A 24,060-nucleotide genomic window follows, 5' to 3' on the forward strand; every position below is an offset into this window, starting at 1 on the left:
TTTCATTAACAACATTTTACGTAATGAATATAAACATTTCGCTTTTTCACGACATTTCGCTTTTTCACAACAGAAAATAACACCGATAAAAGCGATAACACTGAGATTAAACGAAACTTTATGCTCACATAGCTATAAATTTTAAAGTATTGCTCCCGGGAGAGGAAATAAACGTTAAAACCTCTGCGAACACTCGGGGCTGGAGAATATTAACCACAAATCACGGTATGAATTCTCGGATGGAAATAAAGAGGCAATACAATCGCGCTCTTCTACAGCCCGAATAACATCTACATCGACAGAAAGAAAACGAAGAACAGTTCTTCCGAATGCGTCTCTGTTGGTTGATACGAGTTTGGAGGGCCACACGAGGTCTCCCTTTCCCTGTCACTCCTTACTACACTTAGGGCAAGGGCCATTGCAAAGATAGGCTTAATCCAACCATCCACCATCCCAGATTTGACTACAAACCAACGTATAAAGTCGAGCGAGAGATGCAATTCTATAAGCAAACGAAATCTCGCGGCACTGGGTAAAATCCTATAGCGACCAATGAATACAATCCTACAGTGTCCAAAGAGTTCCTGTACAGTAAAAACGTGATCTGAGACAACGAGAAATGAGATCTTGTTTCAGAAAACGGTGTGCTACAGCGATAAATATGATCTTGAAGAGACAAAAGCGATCGTCAATGATTTCCTAAAACACCGAATACGATCCTACAGCGACACAATGATCATGCAATTGCAAACGAGACTTACAGCAATGGATGCGAGATCCAAGACCGACAGAAGTGATCATGCAATCTTGAAGCAATTGATGCGGTTACAGTTATGAAAGTGATCAGACAACGAGAAATTCAAGCATATATAAGCACCAACAAACAAGTCGAGTTATGTTTTAATGTTAAATATTTTCCAACCAGAAGCGATGTAAGCGACACCAAAAACGACAGATACAATCACTTATTAAGATAAGAATATATCATACAAAGTGATACGAATAACAATATCCAAGGCTACTGTACAAAAATTGACATGAAATTGCAGTTTCATGAACCCTCCCATTACGCCTTATCGAAAAGTAATTACCTTTTATAGCATTGCAATTAACACTTGTCGGTATGTTTGTAAATAAATTTTTTTTTTAAATTTATCACTAGGGATGCAAATAAAAATGAAAAGTCCATATAACGTTGTAGATAAAACAGTAGCCTCGGGAATGCACAAAGGAACTTTCAATATTGCGAAGTCATGCAAATGAAGATCCCTAACTTTGAATCTCAAGATAGTCAAACGCACACTTCGCATATTCGATATCTTATCTCGATTATTTCATATCTCATTTACCTGTTATATCTCCAGTCGGCTCCATATCTTTCCCTTCATCTTGTATAGTTTCCCCTTGGTGCTTCTTAACTCTCTCTCTCTCTCTCTCTCTCTCTCTCTCTCTCTCATATCGTGTTTCTCCCTTTGACATTTCTTGGTTCCCTGTTCCAATTTCCGTTTAACGTTATTAGAAGCTACTATCTCTCTCTCTCTCTCTCTCTCTCTCTCTCTCTCTCTCTCTCTCTCTCACAAAGACAGGTTTCTTCTTTAATCATCGTATTCTCTCTCTGGTTTTGTCTGCTATTTGTTTGTTATGATGATGGTGAATGGTATCTCCGGTGCTATTGACGGTCATTATCATGATGCTGATGATGGCAAAAGGAATTAAGACTTAGACGTAATAATAATAATAATAATAATAATAATAATAATAATAATAATAATAGTTAAAAATTAATAATATGATTATTATTATTAAAATACAACAGGAACAGAGGCAGTATAAAAAAGATTACCAACAACCAATGGAAGTTAATAATAATAATAATAATAATAATAATAATAATAATAATAATAAAATTATGACAGTCATTTGCATAATAATAATGACAAATACGAACAATAAAGATAATACAATTATGATGATGACGATGATATCGATGATGCTGTTCCTGCCAGTCACATAGACAACAATACAGAACGATAACTATTTCTACTACTACTACTACTACTACTACTACTACTACTACTAATAATAATAATAATAATAATAATAATAAAAATAATAATAATAACACAGCAACGAGAATACTGAAACAATTAATTAACAATAGGCATGAGCAATATTAATGTACATTATGGCACACTGGAAAATGAGCAGAACCTTCATTTACGGGTCACACAACATATTTAAAGAAATAAGCTCTCTAGTGATGAGTGATCATCAAGCAACGAGAATACTGAAATAATTAGAAATTTCTTACCAAAAGGCATGACCAATTTGATATACATCCTGACGTAACAGAAAATTAACATACCATTCATTTTCGATTCACGCACACCACAGGCTATGAACCAGGCTCTCTAATGATGTAGAACAAGGTTCTCCAATGACAAAAAACAACGTTGTCCTAAGGCGAAATCAATCAGTGTTCTCAGCGAAAAAAGGAAAAATCAAAGCTCTCCAGTAACGCAAATATAGGGAACTGAAATATCAAAACAATAGTACTCTTACATTACAAAGATTGCCAAGACAAAGAGGAATGGATCTGAAAAGTTTTTTATACTGGACTATCCATTAATAGAAAAATAAGCCGAAGACAAAGAATAATGATTCTGAAAAGTGTTCCACACAGGACTCTCCAATAATAAGCGAATAGGATCCACAACAACACCTAAAAAGGGATCCCCCGTGACACATATAGAAGGCTCACAAATTATATAAAAATTGGCAAACGAATGCAGTAAGAATCTTAAAATCAAAGCTCTTATATTATGCACAGGTTTGAGTCTGTTGTTTCATGCGAAGAGTTCTTTCTCTCTCTCTCTTTCTCTCTCTCATACAAACACAGTCACAAAAAAGGAATAAAACACAAATATGCTAGTACAATAATGTAATGTACAATAATTTGAGACTCCTCAACATATGTGTAAGCAATCAGTAAAATACGTGAGCACTGAGCGGAAAACTAAATAAATAGCAAAAAAAACGTACAAGACACAGAAAGAGAGAGAGAGAGAGAGAGAGAGAGAGCGAAATAATCGACATAAACTATAAGCAAACACCCTTTTTATTATCCATTAACGAAAAGAACGGCTTCATACTGCTTATTATTATTACTATTAATCTGGGCTTCATTATTGCAACCCCTTAACTCCAATCTCATTAATTACTTTATCCTTATTATCATAAATATAGGGTAGAGTAACGCACCTTCATAAATCGCCCTAATAAATTGCATTCAAGGAATTATGCAAAGCTTGCCTTAATATTTTAACACCCCTGCTAGCAAGCTCTCTCTCTCTCTCTCTCTCTCTCTCTCTCTCTCACACACACAACCTGTGAAATAAAATAATCGCTATCTCTCTCTCTCTCTCTCCACTCTCACATTGCGCCAATACCATCGATGTCATGACACCGGGTATACCAACAAAGGGAAGTAAAATCTCTCTCTCTCTCTCTCTCTCTCTCTCTCTCTCTCTCTCTCTCTCTCTCTCTCTCTCTCTCTCTCTCTATCCCTGATATTACTTTGTTGCGAATAAAATCAAATTCTTTTTCACTGTACTTCTGTAATATTAGTTTGATACAAGTGAAAGCAACTCTCTCTCTCTCTCTCTCTCTCTCTCTCTCTCTCTCTCTCTCTCTCTCTCTATCACTTCATTTACTTATATCATTTCACTTAATAATGCGCGTCATTATGAACACTGAATAATTAACAGGAATAAAAAATATATGGCACCCTTCCCTGTCGTCGTGTTTGCAGATGCCCGCTCATATACCTATACCAAATATTTAATGCAAACATTCACAGAATAAATAAGGAACTTCAAGAAGAGTGACGTAAGTCCTGACCTTACATGCCCTCAGGAAGAGTCACCCCTGACCTTGGCATGACGTCATCTCCTTCATTTATAAAACTTTAGGTTTTCATGTTTGATTTATGCCAAATAGAAAATGGTATAAATATTTTGCAAAAGTGCGCGCGCGCTCACACACAAATATAATATATATATGTATGTAGTTATGTATGTAGGTGTAGTATGTATGTATGTATGTATGATGTATGTATGTCTGTGAGCAATATAATAAAAAACTACAATTATAATTTAACATTGAATTTACTATACCTTGGAAATAATTTCAGCAAAATGGAATTATAACTAAAAAGGGCTTTTGACCCAGCTAGGATTCGAAGCTGGGCCAACCGGACATTGGTTTATGAGAAACTTGAATGGTCAAGTAGACTGTTTATCACTGTTCCCGAACCAAAGGCCCAGGTTCGAATCCTAGATGGGCGATAAGCACTTTCCAGTCATATCGTCCCTAGAGTGCTAAATATTCCCAAGTATGTTGAACACGATATTAAATGATATTTTTGGCATCATACTTTTGATTACAAAAAAGTCGCGCATTCGTAAGTCTGTATAAATGTATATTCTCGTATACAAGATCCTCCAATGACTCAAGTAGACAAATAAGGGATGAAACTATATATATATATATATATATATATATATATATATATATATATAATATATATAGAGAGAGAGAGAGAGAGAGAGAGAGAGAGAGAGAGAAGAGAGAGAGAGAGAGAGACATGACAGCTGTCTTCTTTTCCTTCGTACTCACGCACCCACATCTTAGGTAAACAGCCTTATTCACATATTTCAGGAACATATAAAATAAACCGACATTTAAAATAACCAATGCAAACGGAACTACGCATTCTGAGAGACATAATACAGCGAGAAAGTAGGTAATAAATTCTCATTAGCAACGACTAGTTATAAAACCGGTTTGTTTACATCTTTCCTGCTTGAGAGAGAGAGAGAGAGAGAGAGAGAGAGAGAGAGAGAGAGAGAGAGAGATACACAAACCACGTGCGAATGCTGCTGAAGCGAAGCGTCGCATTTAATTCTATTTATATTTTGCATTAGGGATTTTCCCACGCGCGATGAGGTACTGCAGGGAGGGAGGGGGCGGGCCATAAACCATAGGGCCATTGCATAGAGGGCCATAAACACGGAGGGATCGCCTTATCGGTGCCCGGCTTACGATCACGGGGAAATGGAACTGCTGCTACACCTTCGTGACGCCTCGCTTTTATTTCTGTTTTATCTGTATCTTTGTTTGTTCAATTTTTTTTTCATTTCCCATTCTCGGTCTCAACTGATTTTCGCAGAGTTTTTAGCATGGATTGGAGGAACATGTAACATTTGCTATTTGAGAAGAACTGCTCTAGGCGAAAATACTACAATATTTTACTTTAAAGAGAACATGGCAGCAACGGTAAATACAGAACGTTATATGCTGTTTTAAATTTCTAAATAAGAGACGCCAAGAGATTGGACATGCTTTAGATTAATAAAAAAAGCTGGCAAAAAATTATGTATTACAGAAAGCATCCTACAATGCAAATATTAAGAGAATCTATACAATTACTATTGAAATAAATTTACAATCTGTTGTTATCATCATTCTAATCCACGATATAATTTGATTCATACGTGGCAATTCATAATAAACATGAATTTGTTTAGACACAAACGACTGCTTAAAGTACAAATTACTTATATACGAAAATGAAAATCATAAGCAAGACGAAAGGGCAGTCAAGTACAGATAAAAAAAACTTTTTAAGAAGCCCACAAATAATTATATTGCTAAATACACTAACATTAAGTGGTAAAAAAAAAAGCATATTAGACAGAATATTATCGCTGAGCAGCGTGACCATTCAATGCAGCATTCAAGATTATTTAGATATGAAAGCATCATCAAACATTACACTGCCAAGAAGACTATTCGAGTTTTACAATAACAATAAACAAACTGAAAGGTTTGGCGACGTGACATAAGAGTGACAGTGAAACCATAAAATATAAGCTGTCACTTTCCTCAACGCTGAAAGACTGCCACGCAATGGCATCGTTAGAGGGTATGTTTTAAAGTTCTAAATAAATAATTAAATAAATAAACAAATAAAAATAAAGACTGAGGTCGAGAGTGTTCTCACCCAAAATCAATCACCGAGTGGCCTCATGGTAAAAGATCGGGTAGTTAATAATATTTTTGTTTAGCCAGATATCAGTCACATACCCCACTGATTACACCATTTGATCAAGTCCCCATCATTGGTATGAAACCTTACGAGGTTAGGAAAGTACTTAACGAATAATGAAAAGTTGTAGTAATAAGTCCTAAAAGAATAATCACAGATACTGGAAATTTTTAAACATAATGGCGCATATATAAAGCAATACATAAAGAAAACAAGTTTGCACTGAAGTGGAATAGTTACTGGAAAATGTCATGTCATAAAATGGCACGAAATACAGAAAAATACAGAAAATGAGACACGTCAGAAAAAGTGGATATTTTTATATTTTGACATCTGAAGTTCAGTGAGCAAATGTACTGGCAGCACATATTGAAATTGTTCACATGGCACGAAGTACATTAAGGGTTTTGTTACAAAAAATTAAATAGGGAAAATGGAAGAAGTGCCCATATCTAACAGTTCTAATCACATCGTGTTAATTAGATGCCACGAGTAGCAACATGTTATTCTACGTACTATTTCATATACATCCCAAAGACTAATTTTCGGAAATTTAGGATTAACTTAGTATTAAAATAATGGATCAAAAGAGTTCTTGCTCCCATGGAAGTATATACTATTTAACTTTCTCTCCTCTCTCTCTCTCTCTCTCATGCCCTATTCTATATACACCTTTCGCCCGTGCCTACCTTCTCTTCTTGCGTGTTTTGGCCCCTTAATTCGAAAATCATTATTTACCCCGAAGATTTCTTTGTGTTTTGCAAAGCAAGTAGGCATTATCCAGTGGCGCACTGCGTCTGGCGAGTTTTTTTGTTTTTTTGTTTTGTTTTTGTTTTTCTCCCTCCCTCAACGGCCGGTTGATTAGACGCCTAAGTTACCGCGTCGTATATTTACCCACCTTTCCATTGAAGTTAATACTAAGGCGCATAATGGGGGTTGAACAGTAGGCTGGGGCGGGGAGGGGGGTAGGGAGACCCCCACGTCACAAAGCATGCTCTTGACGCGTTCCCCGAATATAACCGAAGGTAAAAAATAAGGTCATTTAATGGCCACGACGCCTGAAACTGAGTCAAAGGACCTGTTAAAAGGGTCCTTCAGAAGGCTGTTTGTTTCCTGGGTGCCCATGAATGAAATATTCTAGGAATTCCGCCAGATGCATTAGATACTAAGACGATCCCCTCTGCCTGCTCTGAAACCTAATAATGAGCCATAGAGGGGATAAAAGGTCAAGTAAAGTATCCAGAACTCCTTGCACTCACGAATATTAAATGTAGACTAAATATGTGCATATATATAAGTATAAGTATATATATATATATATATATATATATATATATATATATATATATATATATATTATATATATATACACACACACATAAATACACGCAGATATACTATATAATTATATATATCATATACATACATACATACTACATATACACACAGAAACTACTTCTACAGACCAGTAAGGATTAATTTGGTTTCAAATCTAAAATCCGGAGGCGCTGGAATTCTAGTTGGCCAAAATGAGCCCGAAAAGAGGTCCAAATTATAAAACAGGGCCTTCGAGGTTCTCTGGAGGTACTGAAAGGTTCTCGGCAACACAGGACACCAAAGATTCCCTCAGGAATTCCCGGAGGATACCATTTGTTAACCGATTTGACTGGATTTAGTTTTGGGAAAAGACACAACACAATTCCAGTTTTTTGTTTGTTTGTATGGTGATTTTACGTTGCATGGAACCAGCAGTTAGTTATTCAGCAACGGGACCAACGGCTTGACGTGACTTCCGAACCACGTCGAGAGTGAACTTCTATCACCAGAAATACACATCTCTCACACCTCAATGGAATGCCCGAGAATCGAACTCGCGTGGCAGGCCAAGACCATACCGATCACGCCACTGAGGCGCTATCCACCCTGAATAGTGGTTTTTGTCTTTTTCCCAACCTAAGTCAAACCAATCTGATTAACAGAGGCTATTATCCTCAGGGGATTCCGGAGAGACTCTTCGGTTCCAGGTGTTGCCTGGAACCTTTTGGTACCTCCAGAGAAGCCCAAATACCCTGTTTTATACATTGGGCCTTTTTGTGGACTTTTATTAATCAGTTCGAATGAAAGCGTATCTGGATATCAGATTTTAAGCAAAGTCAATCCGTGTTGGCCTGTTGGAGTCGTTTTTCTTTTAATTGACGCTGACAATACACTGAACAAGACCTTCTATTGTATAGCTTTATAAAATCCGCATCTTAGTTCACTTCAATTACTGAGCTAAGCTCCTATAGCAAGCTGAATTTCGCTGAAAGTTCCAGCTTCGTCGTCATCTTCATTTCAAAATTTGAGGAGGTAATCAGAAACTGACTCACTAGTTAACAGGTCGCACGCTCTGTACTTATCTACAGACTTCAGCACATCTTACGGCCGAGTATACATATACATATATATATATATATATATATATATATATATATATATATATATATATATACACGAGAGAGAGAGAGAGAAGAGAGAGAGATGTATATATATAATCATTCATGTATCTATTGGCTTGCAAATGTTCAATCACATCTAAGTACAGCAAAATCTATACCAAAATAAAAGTAAGACAGCACCCGCAATGAAACCTCTTTCTGGAAGGCATAAAAAGAGGCAAAAGCTGAAAGCCCGTTAACAGCCCCATGAGAAAATCTCTTGCAGTACGCAATCTGCACCCAGAATGAAATTTATAGGAAAAGACCGTTCTCAATGAAAAAAAGAAAAGTTTAATAACGTTAGACCCTTGCACAAGATTTAGCACGGGTATATGAAAGTATTCTCTCTCTCTCTCTCTCTCTCTCTCTCTCTCTCTCTCTCATTCCAGGAAAATCTGTACGAATTAATGAAGAAATCGCAGGGGATGCCGCTAATACCGAGCCATTCCTGGGTGAAAAATGTATCTCAACGAACCTTGAAAACTCGAGGCGAAGAAAACGAGGAAAAACAAAATCTGGCATTTACTCCACTCAGGCGTTAAAACACCCATTCGTTCTACTTCTGCTTGCAGCTGATCTGAAGGCAAAAGATGATGTTGTGTGTGTGTGTGTGTGTGTGTGTGTGTGTTGTGTTATGTATGGTTTGTTGGTTGTGCGTGTGTGTGTGTGTGGAGGAGGAGGAGGAGGATGAAGAATAGTAAACAGCCTCCTAGAGGTTATCTTCATAATCTCTGAATCCTTATAGTTACCCCCCACCATTCCATACCCCCTGACTTAACAACCCCCCGCAACGCCCAGCCAGTTTGGCGGACCACCTGGCAGCTACGCACTTACATATTAAGTGAGTTTGTTCCACAAAGAAATGATAAGGAGGAGGCTGGCTGGCCTATTATGATAATGACCTCACTGAGGCGTAAACTTTGCACTGGAGTATTTTGCATCTTTTGTGAAGAATCGTGTGAGGAAGGGGCGTGGAGGGGACGGGAAGGGGGGGAGGGGGGATTTTTTGTTAATGACTTCATTGCTCTTTTTCTCTATCCCCGATCCCCGCCAACCATCCCTCTCTCTCTCTCTCTCTCTCTCTTTCTCTCTCTCTCTCAGAATTTTGCTTTTCGTGAATTTACTCTTGAATTACACTTGACGTTTCTTATTTTTTGTGTCTCTTATAGGGGGCAAAATGACTATGGTATTTTTATAATATCTAGTGGAAAAAATATGGAAATACAAAATAGTGCAATGAAATTAGAAATTACAATATTTCTTTTCTTTTATCTCAGTTCTATATGACAAGTTTATTCTTTTTTTTTTATTTCATATATGAATGTCAGGTATGTTTTACAAGTGGCTATATCTGCTGCGTTCTTTTGAGGATATTCTCCATTCCGCTGTTATTAAGGATATGTATGTATGTATAGTTCTATATATATATATATATATATAATATATATATATATATATATATATATATGTATATATATATATATATATGTATATATATATATATATATATATATATATATATCTTATATATAAAACTCTGTCGGACTATGTATGTAAATATGTATGTATGTATGTATGTTCGCTATACACGGCGAAACTACTGTACCGTATTTACTATAGATGGATGGTTAACTTGGGTGCCGTTTTTTATCCAGATATCCGGCCATGCTAACTTCTTAATTATTATCCAGAGGATTCCAAATATACTCTTACTTTTCTTCAACGATGAAAAATAACGATTGTATTAGGGGATGGTTTTTTAAACGGGTACCGTTTTGATCCGAATATCCGGCCATGATAACTTCCTTAATATCAAATGTAGAGAAAAAAGAAAACATGGTTGTTAGAACATTTCACGAGGATACCAATTATGCTCTTACTTGTCTTCTACGATGTAAAATAACGATTATATTACGGTTCAAACAATGCCACCCTAGGGCTGCCCTCAACTAGGCGTTATCCGGCTGGCGCTCTCTCTCTCTCTCTCTCTCTCTCTCTCTCTCTCTCTCTCTTTATATATATTATATATATAATATTATATATATATATATGTGTGTGTGTGTGTGTGTGTATATTTATATTATATATATATATATATATATATATATATTATATATATATATATATATATATATTAATGTATGTATATACAACGGTCTCCCTTATATTATTGCAGATCTACGCACCATGTGGTACTAACCGGTTTTCCCGAGAACAGAATAAACTACTATGAAACTCACTCTATAACTGCTGAATGAAAGATAAACATTGCCAGATACTCTCACAACTCAGAGAGTTACTTTCCCGGATATTAGGGCTCTGCTGGAGGCAAACACTGACACACTCCGTCCACCAAGTACTTTCTAAAATGAGTTAGAATGTGCCTTAACTCGAAGGACGATGAGCTAAAATATCAATTAAATCTGACAAGAGATGTCCCACATCTCATGCTTACATATGTAGAGAAAAAGAAAAAAAAAAGGAAAATACTAATGAACAGTGCCCTACTGAGTCCTATAAAACATCGTACCCACATACACTTGTGATATATTCTTAGGTCGAATGAATCAAAAGTTAGGAAATTCCTTTATTATTAATAAATTAATAAATAGGGCCGGGACCAGCAGACAAAAGATATATGACACTGAATCTGTGTCTGGCAGGGGCCCCATTAAACCACAGGGAAAAAGAATTGTCATTTTTTTTTATATAACGGCTCAATTCGGTTGTATCACTTCAGAGGACCTACTGGTTAATAGAAAGATTATTATAAATTAAATAACATAAATTTGAATCTTCAATGACAAGTTTGGATAAAAGCATGAGGCTGCCTTATATATTATATAGATATATATACATATATATACCGAATAGATATATAATATATATTATAATATTTAATATATATATAAACATATATATACATATAATATATATATATATATCTATATATATATAATATAATATATCTATAATACCATAATATAGACCAATATATTAATATACGTATATATATTATGATGTATATTATATACATAAATATAACAAATATCTTATAATATATATATAATCTAGTATAAATATAAATACAATCATAATAATTGTAAGATTGAGAGAGAGAGAGAGGAAGAAGAGAGATAGAGAGGAGAGAGAGAGAGAGAGAGAGAGCCCTTAACAGAATTTTGAAACAGAACAGACTTCCCCATAACACTTCCCTCCCTCACCCCAGCTACAAGAGACCAGCACCTGCTTTATCTAGCCCTGTCTGTGAAAGCCTTATTTTCCAACCCATCGCCCAAAAACATGTGCACAAAACACACACACAGCACTAGAAAAAGCCCAACGGGTCTTACATTTTCCACAGCCCTTTCCTAACCCACTTGCGCATACAGCAGAGAGACACTTCCGCCCATTTTCTCCCTTCGAATTTCCAAATGTTGACAGTCCGCTCCCTGCTCCGTCCTGTGTGTCTCTCTTTAATTAATTGCACTCTTTGTACCCTTATACAGGAGTGCCCTCCAAGTGAAACGACCCTCTAAATTTTCTCTTGAGGACCGCCTTCAAGTACCTCTCAACTCAACCCCGTTTTCTCTGTGAAGAGGCGCCGTTTTCTATGTGAAGAGTTTGGCGAGAGGGGAAACTATAACGGATGACAATACGGGAGCATTCTCCCCCGACTCCGGACCCTCACTATCAAATAACTACTGTGCTCCGAGGGTAATTTTTTTTTTTCCTCCGTATGCTGATGACTCTCACACAATGTTCCTCCTTTCGGTATATTTTACATTTTAAGCATTGTTCAATGCTGAATGAAAACAGGGACCTCAAGTGAGGGGAATGCTAATTAAAAGGGAGCATTGTACTTGCAATCGTATAACTAGCCGAGGGGTGAAAAGAGGAGGAATGAAAGTGATGCCAACATGGAATTCAATCTATTCTCAACGAAGCGTCTACAAAGAACAATCTCTGTAAATAAACGAATTCCGCCAGCAGGCATGAAGTGATTTTACAAGCTACCAAATGGAATACATGGAGGAATAAACACAGTGATGATATTCTTCCATTCCCAACAATGTAAACGCTTTCCACAGTAACAAAATTTGTCACTCTAAATATAATAAGCACGAGGCGAGAACTTAGTACAAAATGTACTCTGTTTCATTAAGAAAAACCCTTGTTCATACAGGAAATGCTTTGGCCAGAGAAGGAAAAATGTCGAAGAAATGTTTAAATCTTTGGCAAAAGGGGAATAAAAAAAGGTGTTCACCGCCAGATTCATCAGTGGACTAAATGCCTTTGGATCCCTTCACCATTAAAAGCTTACCAATATAACACGATACAAATAAACAAAAGAAAAACATTCGGCTAAAACCATACCATTAGTTAATAAACCGAGGAGAAAGGAAAACGCCCTGCTCATCAGATTCCTTTGCTTTCAAGCCAGACCCAAGAAAGCCATTCAGGTCAAGCGCTTGTGAGGCGAAATTGACTAAGAAAACCGAGGAAATAAAGTCAAAAGAGGAAGAAAGGGGCAGGCGATTAGGGCCCAACTAATCGCCCTCTTGGCGAAATAACAAAAGGAATGAATAATCCAAGAGGATTACCACAGGGAGGATTTCCCTACAGAAGAAAATCACTTTACTCCCAGCGCCGTGAAATAAAAGCAGGATGCCCTTAATGCGGTATTTGCATGCAAAATGCCTCATTAAAATTCATTTGCACGTCGAAATACGATTCTTCCCTTAAGTCCCCCCACTGCATCTCAGAGAATACTCAACTTTTTGTGCAATACGGTATTGAAAGTAAATAAGTTAGCTTTAGCCTACTTTAAGAATAGAGTATATATGTATATATGATGTATATATATATATATATATATATATATATATATATATATATGCTTAAAAAATCACGGTAGATGCACATGACTTCATAAATAAGCGAATACCACGGGAAAATGATAATGACACAGTTAAAAGGAATATCATTGAATCTTGTTTTATCAAATCAAATAATAGAAATGTTCTAAATTTAAGTCTTGGTTTATTTAAACTTGATGCTTTCATAATGAAAAAAGTTGTAGATAAATATAAGCAACGAAATTAATATATTCAGTTTTTACATGTTTTGGACTGTAAAGATACTTTGTAATTTCGGTTAGGGTCAGAATCTGTTTAAGTTTGTGACCGTGTGATAATCCGATAATCCTGGATTATCCCTTTTAATTTTTACCCTTTTGATATTAACCATCTGGTATTCCTGATCTTGTTTGAACCTGAGGCCTTCCTCTCCAATTGTACTTTAGTAGCTCCTTGACGATGTCTGAATAAAGACGAAAGCGCTTGGATTTCTGACTATCATTTTCCCGTGGTATTGCTTAGATATATATATATATATATATATATATATATATATATATATAATATATATATATATAATATATATAAATAATGTTTACCTATATACTATATTATATACATGCTTATGTCTATAAACATATATACATACACACATACATACATGAAAACATACATATATACAAACATACAAGTTGACCTTTCGGGTCTCAGCAATATTTTAGGACCGGTGGTTATTAACTCACTCCCCTTCGACATCCTGGTAAGGGCCCATGGCAGTCAAGTAACCACAAAGTACCTAACTCACTGACTTGGCCAAACGGGCCACAAAGAACTTTTTAAAACGAATTTTATCTGTTTAGGAATCGGGCACTAATCACTTCCCCGCCGTGGGAAGGATCTCGATTATTTCATTTGTGTGTTTCAGGGCGAACTACCTCAATAATCCTTTTGAAAAATACTGTCCAACAGTCAATAGAACACTCAAGACGTCCCAAAACATTAAGTAATAATGACTTATCTTGAGTCCTGGGAGAGGTGTCTTTATCCAGTCATAAGAAGAATGCAATGGAAGGACCGAAACTATCCCCTCTGTGGAGTGAGGACAGATGCAAAAACATACCCATGAAGAAAAACGGTTACCAGAGGGCGGGTCACGAGGACATCCCAATTTCTCTCTTCGGAAGGGAAATTGCTGCCATATCATTACACTTTCTTACCTTATAAGCTATGAAGTCAATGGGATGAGGAAATTAAATGGAGAGAAGAAGAGTGACAAGCAGGTAGACGGAAAAATGATATAGCGTTGAGGAAAATTAAACGAGAGAGAGAGAGAGAGAGAGAGAGAGAGAGAGAGAGAGAGAGAGAGAGAGAGAGAGAGAGAGAGAGGAGGGGTGGTAATATGTTACAAGACATATGGGATTGAACAGAAAGAGATATATTCTAATTTGGAAGGACAATATAAAAAAATATCAGCACATTTCATGTCTTGAGAATTCTTAATTATCAAAAGCTTACTCACGTACCCGAAAACAGTCATAGAAAAACTATTACAGTTAATAAACTGAGGAGAGAGAAAAAAGCCCAGCTCATCAGATTCATTTGCTTTCAAGCCCCGCTCAGGAAAGCCATTCAGGTCAAGCGCTTGTGAGGCGAAATCGACTAAGAAAACTGAGGAAATAAAGTCGAAAGCGGAAGAAAGGGGCAGGCGATTAGGGCCCAACTAATCGCCCTCTTGGCGAAATAACAAAAGGAATGAATAATCCAAGAGGATTACCACAGGGAGGATTTCCCTACAGAAGAAAATCACTTTACTCCCAGCGCCGTGAAATAAAAGCAGGATGCCCTTAATGCGGTATTTGCATGCAAAATGCCTCATTAAAATTCATTTGCACGTCGAAATACGATTCTTCCCTTAAGTCCCCCAACTGCATCTCAGAGAATACTCAACTTTTTGCGCAATACGGTATTGAAAGTAAATAAGTGAGGTTCAGCCTAATTTGATACTGGATATATGTATGTTTGCATATATATATATATATATATATATATATATATATATATATATATATATATATATATATATATATTATAGTATATTATGGTACAAATAGAAGGACGGAAAGGAGGTGGTGCATCTACAACTTTAGTTTCAGCCAACGTTTCAAAGTATGGCTTCATCATCAGGGTTAAAATACAAAAGTAACAACAGTTAAAATCGATACATAAGGCTAAGTAAAATTATTTGTACTACGTATCCGACTTTCCAGATTATATATATATAATATAATATATATAATGTATACATAAATTTGTATATATATACATATGTTTCTTTCTTTGTTGGGGGGGGGGGTGGCAATCAATCTCGTATATATCGGTTGTGTGTGTTTTTTTGGGATGGTGGTTATTTCCTTACAGCCCTTCTCTATTCTTAGGAGGACCCACATCTGTCAACTAACCACAAAGTACATAAACTCACTGCCTTGCCCATGAGAGCCACAATGGATTTTTTTTTTTTCAAGAATCTGTCACAAATCGTTTCTCCCCCGTGGGTCAATCTCGAATATCATGTTTCGTGTTTGTGTGTGTGTGTTTGTGTACAAAGACATAAAATTCGTATTTTAAAAATTCCTTTCTCAAATACAGTACAACACACAGACCTACTAAAAGATTAATAAGTAATGATGACAAATCTAAAGTCCAGAGAAGAATGCAATGGAAGCACCGAAATTATCTCTTCTCTCGGGTAAGGAGAAATGTAAAAACATCCTCATAAAGAAGACGTTTAACTGAGGGCGAAGGACGGGTCACGAGAACAACCCAATTTCTCTCTTCGGAAGGAAAATAGTTACAATATCATTAAAATCTTCAACCATAAAAGCTATGCTGTTAATGTCATGATAAAATCAAATTAAGTGACAAACAGACAAGTAGACAGAGAGCAGAGAGGTGCACATAAAACTGACAGCATTAAGAGAGAGAGAGAGAGAGAGAGAGAGAGAGAGAGAGAGAGAGAGAGAGAGAGACAGAGATACACAAACCAAGTGCTTAGTTGCAAAAAAAGTACATGCCGACACCCGGGCCCCCCTTCTCTCTCCTCTCTCTCTCTCTCTCTCTCTCTCTCGAGCATGTCTGGCGAAACAGCGCATGCAGGAAAAGCAAGCAGTGCTTGCACGAGCACCTGCAGTATGCAAGAAGGTTAGGGCGCGATAGTAATTTGGAGCTTATGCAAATATCCGAACTGACTGAGAGTGCATATCTCGCTTTCCTCCTCCTCCTCCTCCTCCTCCTCCTCCTCCTCCTCCTCCTCCAATTGCACAGCTAAGAAGAACAACTTCAATATAGGCCCGAATGCAAAGCCACATGCTTGCGTCCAGCCTCCGGCAAGCAACCGCGGAGTCCCGTCACGTTTAATGCTAAAGGATTCAGTTAGCGGTAATGGGTCTGGACGCTCCCGGAGGTATTTGCATAGGACAAGACTCCAACGCGACCCCGACAATTCCATAAACGTTGATAACGACATACTTAAGGCGGATAATTAAATAGATGGTTCTTGCAAGACTACTGTTCATAGTATTAACAGAACTATTTGCATTGACATAAGTTAGAACATTGATATAGTAGTGCTATTAACAGAACTATTTGCATTGACATAAGTTAGAACATTGATATAGTAGAGCTAACATAACTATTAGCATTAATAATAGAATTAAGAACCCTGATAGTGCTACCAGAACTATTTTCATTTATTAAGCTAAAACATTAATTTGGTCCTAACAGAACTATTAGCATCAACAGAACTGAGAACATTAATATAGTGCAGACAGAACTACTAGCATTAATAGAACTATGAACACTATAATGATAACAGAACTATTATATTTATTAGAATTTAAAACATTGATATAGTGCTAACAGAACTTTTAGCACTAATAGAACTAAGAACATTGCTGTAGCGATAACTGAACTATTAGATTGACTAGAACTAAGAACACTGATATAGTGCTAACACAACTATTATCATTAATCTTCTTCTTTATCTTCAGCTTTTCCCATCCTTATATGGAGTCGCTGTTTGTTATTAGTCTTCTCCACCTTCTGTGATCATGCGCCATTACCTCACTCAAGTTCCTCTCCATCTCATTTTTGGTCTACATCTCCTCCTTGTTCCAGGCACTTCCATTTAATGGTTCTTTTAGAAACAGATTCTTCCTCTCCTATCTTAGCATGCCCATACCATAGCAATCGCCTATGTCGCTGCTTCTTTGATATTTCTGTAACTTTCACCGTCCCTCTTATGAAGGCATTTCTTATCCCGTCTTTCCTTGTCACTCCGCTCACCCAACGTAACATTCTCATTTCTGCCACTTCCATCCTACTCTCTTGTGCTGTCTTCATATGCTTTCTTCATAGGCCATGTTTCACAACTATACATCAACGCAGGTCTGACAATGCTCCTGTACATTTTTCCCTTCGGTTTCACAACAAATCTTTTTCTCATAGCACACATATTTTCCTCCAATTGCACCAAGCTGGTTGTATTCTGTGGTTCACTACTTCCTCCATCCCTCCACAATTAGTGATACATGAACCCAAAGGATGTACCTCTGTTTACTTCTTCCTGCTCTAAAGTTGATGCTTCCACCTAGGGCTTCTCCATTCATCCATATATATTCAGTTTTTGCTCAGCTTATCTTTGGACCTCTGTCTTCCAACGCACTTCTCCACAACTCCAATTTCCTGTCTGCTTCTTCCTTATTGGTGGTCACTAACGCTATGTCATCTGCAAAGAGTACACTCAAAGGCACCTGATCTTTCACTCCAGCCACTATCACACGCACCACCATGTAAAAATATATAGGGACTCATGGCAGAACCTTGGTGGAGTTCAACTTTCACCTCACACCTCTCTGTTGTTCCCACTGATCTTTTTACCTGTGCTGTTATTTCTCTATACATATCATTTACAATCCTCTATTAACATTAAGAGAGTTGAGAATATTGCTGTAGTACAACTAGAACTATATTAGCATTAACAGGACTAAGAACACTGATATAGTAGTAACAGAACTATTAGCATTATAGAACTAAGATCATTGGTAATACTAATGTTGATGCAGCATATTTTGCCTTTTTTTAATAGTTTTTAATAACACCTGAACAACAATAAGATTATGATAACAACTTAATACTTAAGTGTTACAGTATGCGATTTAGGACGATAAAACTTCAAACACCAGCAATTATACAAAGTGTATTGAGAATAAATTGCATCATTACGTTTCACATAATAAACAACGTGGAGAACCTATGAAAAAACTCACATGACAAAGACTTATTAATAATTCACAGATAAAAAAAGCAATGTTGCAAATAACCCCGGAAGGCAAATCAAATACCAAAAATTAACCTTTACCTGATATGAGAGAGAGAGAGAGAGAGAGAGAGAGAGAGAGAGAGAGAGAGAGAGAGAGAGTTCCATTCTGACAAATAACTATTAATTACAACAAGATTCAGCGTGCGTTTCCAATTACAACAACGCTCCTTCCTCTCCTTCTGGGCTCCAGTCCTCTTTGCAGGGACTGCAGTACGAGCTACAACAATTATCGGGGTTATAAGCAACAACAACTTAATTGCAACTGTATCTAGTGAGGAAAGAAACACACGGCATTTTGAATCGAATTAGAATTGAATTATGTTCATATATATATATACAATTTATATACATAAATACGTGCGAATTTTCTCATCCACACCGTGACCTTTATTATATTCACAAACCTTTAGCTACAAATGTCGTTTAATATCAAATTCATCCAACTTTGGAATAATACACGGAAGGGGAATTTGTAAGTGATAGCCGATCAGTCACCAGGGGGACTCGAACCACCGAAAAGTTGGGGAACGAATACTTTTCAGTATTATTCCGAGGTTGAATGAGTTTGATATTATACATTTGTTGCTTAGTGTTTGGGTATATATATATATTATATATATATATATATATATATATATAAATCGAGCTACAATGTCCTTTAATATCTAATTCGCTCTACCTCGGAATTAATATATTTTCATATATGCTTAACCGAAGGGGAATTTTTTCTCGATAATAGATTTACCTGTACTTGGGCGCGAACGCAGGTACATTATAAATCCAGGAACGTCAGTGGAAGCGATACCACCCAGCTACCGCCGCAGAGGCTTAAAGGTTTATGTCGTCTCTCACCTCAAATACTTTCTCGCGCTGAAGTATTCGTTGGTTTGGAGACATCAACCCGCCTCGACTCTGGTAGTTAAGTAGCGCTTTTGACAGCACGTAGCATTTACATAAGTCATATCACATTACCGTGATTCATATACATATATCGAGCTACAATTAGATATTAAAGGACATTGTAGCTCGATATATGTATATGAATCACGGTAATGTGATATGACTTATATATATATATATTATATAATATATACTAATATAATGTATATATATACATATATATAATCTAAGAGAACTTATTAACAGCATTTGAACAACATATACAAGTCACCTAATATTGTGTTCCACTTAAAACGGTCCTCTATGTTGGTGGAACATAAAAAAGTATTGACTTTGGACAAATGACTACGGCTTTTTTGGAAAAAAAAGAACCTGACCCAGATAGCTTAATAAACTGATATTTCCGTTCTTCGTAATTGAATATATGCGTCTTTATCATTACGGCTATCTGGATTGTGCGAGTTGGTGTCCTATTAGATAGATCTATCAAGTGACTATACACATTACATTTGGAACCCTCTATAGATCAACATTCCATTCCTATACATCCAGTATGTATTTCGAATTACTTTTTTAAATTGCTGTCAATTTTTCTGTACTTTTGTATGAGGCCTATTCACAACTCTCAAGGCCACTTTAACACTTCTTTCGTCATTGCATCATTTAAATTATTTACTTTAACCCTTCTTTCGTCATTCTATCATTTAAATTGTTTATTTACTTTAACCCTTCTTTCGTCTTTGTATCATTTAAACTATTTATTTTCTATCTGCTTCAACCTTAAAATGTCTACTGAGTAACAATCAGCATCTCTCCATTACAAATTTTTAATATCCACTTGCTTAATAGCCTACTCTCCGCAAGCACATATACACACAAAGAGAGAGAGAGAGAGAGAGAGAGAGAGAGAGAGAGAGAGAAAGTACTTTTTCTTCCATGGTCCCTTTTTCGAAAAACAGCCCACCCAGCAAAGCCATATCTATTCGATAAAATCCCAGACTGCACCCGACAGCAAACCTACTAAAGGTAACCACTAGCTTATTTACGGGACTTGTCTGAACAATTTTGACAAATACGGTTCGTCCAATAATAACGGCTCTTCCACATCTCGGTGGTTGTTTTGTAGCCACTGGATCGGCACTAATTTCATGTGATTTGTTATTTTCTTTTTTTAATTTCGTGGGTATGCGTTTGCCTTTTACCCAAGTCAACCCCCTCGCTATCTCCCCGACCCGCCCCCCTCCCCCCGCCACCCCTCCCCCAAAAACGGTGAAAATGCCACAGAAAAAAAAAAGGAAAAATTGGGCGTGAAACGGTTTACGGCAGATATTACTACATCAGCAGAATATTAGAGTGTGTAATAACATGGTCTTTTTTCCCATTTTTCGTGTGCATTTTTGGGGAGTTTTGAACTGCTCTCTTACACGGAAGAATTGATCAATCCAAAAATAAGTTTATGGCTATAAAAATCTATATTTCACTTTGTAAAGGTATATCTATAAGCTCTTGCGTGAGACAATTTTGCTGATGAGTCCAAAACACATACATACACATACTTATATTATAAAATTATTATAATATATATATATAATATATTATATATATATATTATATATACTATATAATATATATATATAATATATATATATATATTATCTGTAAGTAATTTCCCTATCAGAATGGCTCATATAACGGCGTGTAGTAGAACTTTCATAATATGAGTTGCTTCATACTACACAGAAGGATCAAAAGCAGCACATCGAACCCTTTAACAGCTATCGTCGTCCATCCTTCCCAGACTACGAACCATTTCAAAATGTCTGTATCCATTCTTTCAATTATGCTAACCTTTTACCACGTCTTCAACGCATCTCCACAGTTCTCACCTTATCAGTTCATCTTACTCCCATATAAAGTTTATCTAACAGCTCCATCATTATATACTTTCGATCACATTCAACGTACAGACTCCACTTCCACAAAGGCGATTAGGCTCAACAATGCAGTCATACATCCTTACCTGTGCTTCCAATATACATATGTATACAGAAGCATACATACATACATACATACATACATACATACATACACACACACACACTATATATTATATTTAGAACATAATGGTTCATAGCTGTCTCATTTACTATTTTACCATAAAATCCACTGATCAATATTTCTGTCGCTAGCAAAAAAAAAAAAAATAAATAAAAAATAAATAATAATAATAATAACAATAAAAGAAAACGAGACTAACACTACAAAGTTAAAGTACTGCTAGACAACCTTAGGATTTAAATAAGAAGAAAACAAAATTCCAATATACTTTGGGGAAGCATCGATTTGTTATACATAACTCCAAATGTGAAGAATATATCAACTGCAGAACACGTGAAACCTTTCACATCTATCATTATATTTATCTTTTATCATGTGGAATGAGTCTGTAAAGAACAAAACACATAAATATGTATCACCATCTCTATAACATCAAATTAGTGCACAAATGCCTTCCAAAATAAGGGTAATATAACAGATGGTCGTGACGGCAGGCTCCGTTACGTACCTTCCCGGAGCCTCCATGTCTCAAATACTATCGTTGTGACACACAGAAAAAATAATTTTTGGAAATAGTACATAACTTTTCATTACAAATATAATATTAACGGCAGTTTCATTCAATTGTATCCTACGTACGATAAGATTCACTGTGTGCAAATTCTCCCATTTACAGAGTGCACTGGGCAGCGTACTGTAAGCCTTACAGAATTCCATTCATTTCCTTTTTATACTTAACATCCGTTACATACTGGCCTCTTCCACCCTAGCTGTCCAACTTCTTCAATTTTGTCTTTCGTCCATGTCCACCGGTCATTTTAAAACAAAGCCTTCGAACTAGCACAATGAGAATCAGATGATGTGGGTTGAAGGCATTATTGTACCAACAAATAATAATAATAATAATAATAATAATAATAATAATAATAATAATAATAATAATAATAATAATAATAATAATAATAATAATAACAGTTTAATTGGTTTAATCCTATTTAAAAAGAAAGGTATTCATTCGAGGATATTTTACCCCTGAAGGATATAGTGTCAGCCTTCGCGACAAAAGTTTCATCCAACAATTTAACTTTACCCCTTAAGACAATCCTCCTGCATATTAAAAGTTCGATCAGGATTCGTGTAACATTCGCTCTTTGGAAACGAAAAAAAAAAGAGAAAAAAAAAAAATCTGTCGCTTCCTAATTCATGTGGCCCGTCCCAATTTAAAAGGACGGCTTTATTCTGCCATTTTTTTGTTTTTTTGTTTGCATGGCGTTCTTACGTTGCATGGAACCAGTGGTTATTCAGCAACGGGACCAACGGCTTTACGTGACTTCCGAACCACGTCGAGAGTGAACTTCTATCACCAGAAATACTCATCTCTCACCCCTCAATGGAATGCCCGATAATCGAACTCGCAGCACCAAGGAGGCAAGCCAAGACCATACCGACCACGCCAATGGGGCGCTCTTATTCTGCCTTTTGTTTTTTCTTATTTTGTTTTCTGTATTTAATGCATATTATTCTATGAATTTAATGTAGTTCTAGTCATAGAAGAGCATTCGGGCCAAGCGAAGAAATGATGGTTTACGTGGCCGCCTTACATACATATTCTCTCTCTCTCTCTCTCTCTCTCTCTCTCTTATCATTATAGTATATTTTATCTTCGCTTTCTTAAGAGAACTGGTCAGCATTCAGGAAAAAAACTCACGAATTTCTCTATTTCATATATTATACATATATACTATATACAATATATACACATTTAAATATATATCATGTATACAATATGTACAAACACACACACACACACACACACACACATATATATATATATATATATATACGTATATTCCCCGAAGATAGTATCTCACACACACACACACACACACTCACTGAATCTTACCTCCATGCAGAGATGGGTAGATGTTGAAAGAGCTGTCGTGCAGCCATGACGTCACCGTCACGTACTCGCGTACGTACGACGGAACGGCGCAGCGCAGCACGGCCGTGTTCCCGGCCATAACGAGGCGGTCGTACACCTGTACTTCGTACTCCCCGACGACAACTGCGGTGAAGAGATAAGATCAAAGTAATAAATGCAAAAAAATAAACTGGTGATATTTTAGGTTTACACAGTAATAACTACACTATCTATTCTATAATAATAATATCCGAGCGGATCTTGTTTGTCCTCCCCCGGGGTAGACATGACACAGCCAAACTCCTGCAAACGTGTTTGTCCGTCCCGACTGGGGAGAGGTAGGTAAGGGAGCTAACACA

At 36.4% G+C, this 24,060-nt stretch overlaps 1 protein-coding gene across 1 annotated transcript in view; it reads right to left on the reverse strand.

Moving 5' to 3' along the window:
- Positions 1 to 23,848, reverse strand: part of LOC135227050 (cell adhesion molecule Dscam1-like) — a 343,394-nt gene extending 319,546 nt beyond the window's left edge. Inside the window, 1 exon segment of the mRNA XM_064266856.1 lies at positions 23,684 to 23,848. Coding sequence (XP_064122926.1) covers positions 23,684 to 23,801 — 118 coding nt within the window. The 5' untranslated portion in view covers positions 23,802 to 23,848.
- Between the last annotated feature and the right edge of the window lie 212 nt (positions 23,849 to 24,060).

This window comes from Macrobrachium nipponense, chromosome 15 (assembly GCF_015104395.2).
Source record: "Macrobrachium nipponense isolate FS-2020 chromosome 15, ASM1510439v2, whole genome shotgun sequence".
Classification (NCBI taxonomy): domain Eukaryota; kingdom Metazoa; phylum Arthropoda; class Malacostraca; order Decapoda; family Palaemonidae; genus Macrobrachium; species Macrobrachium nipponense.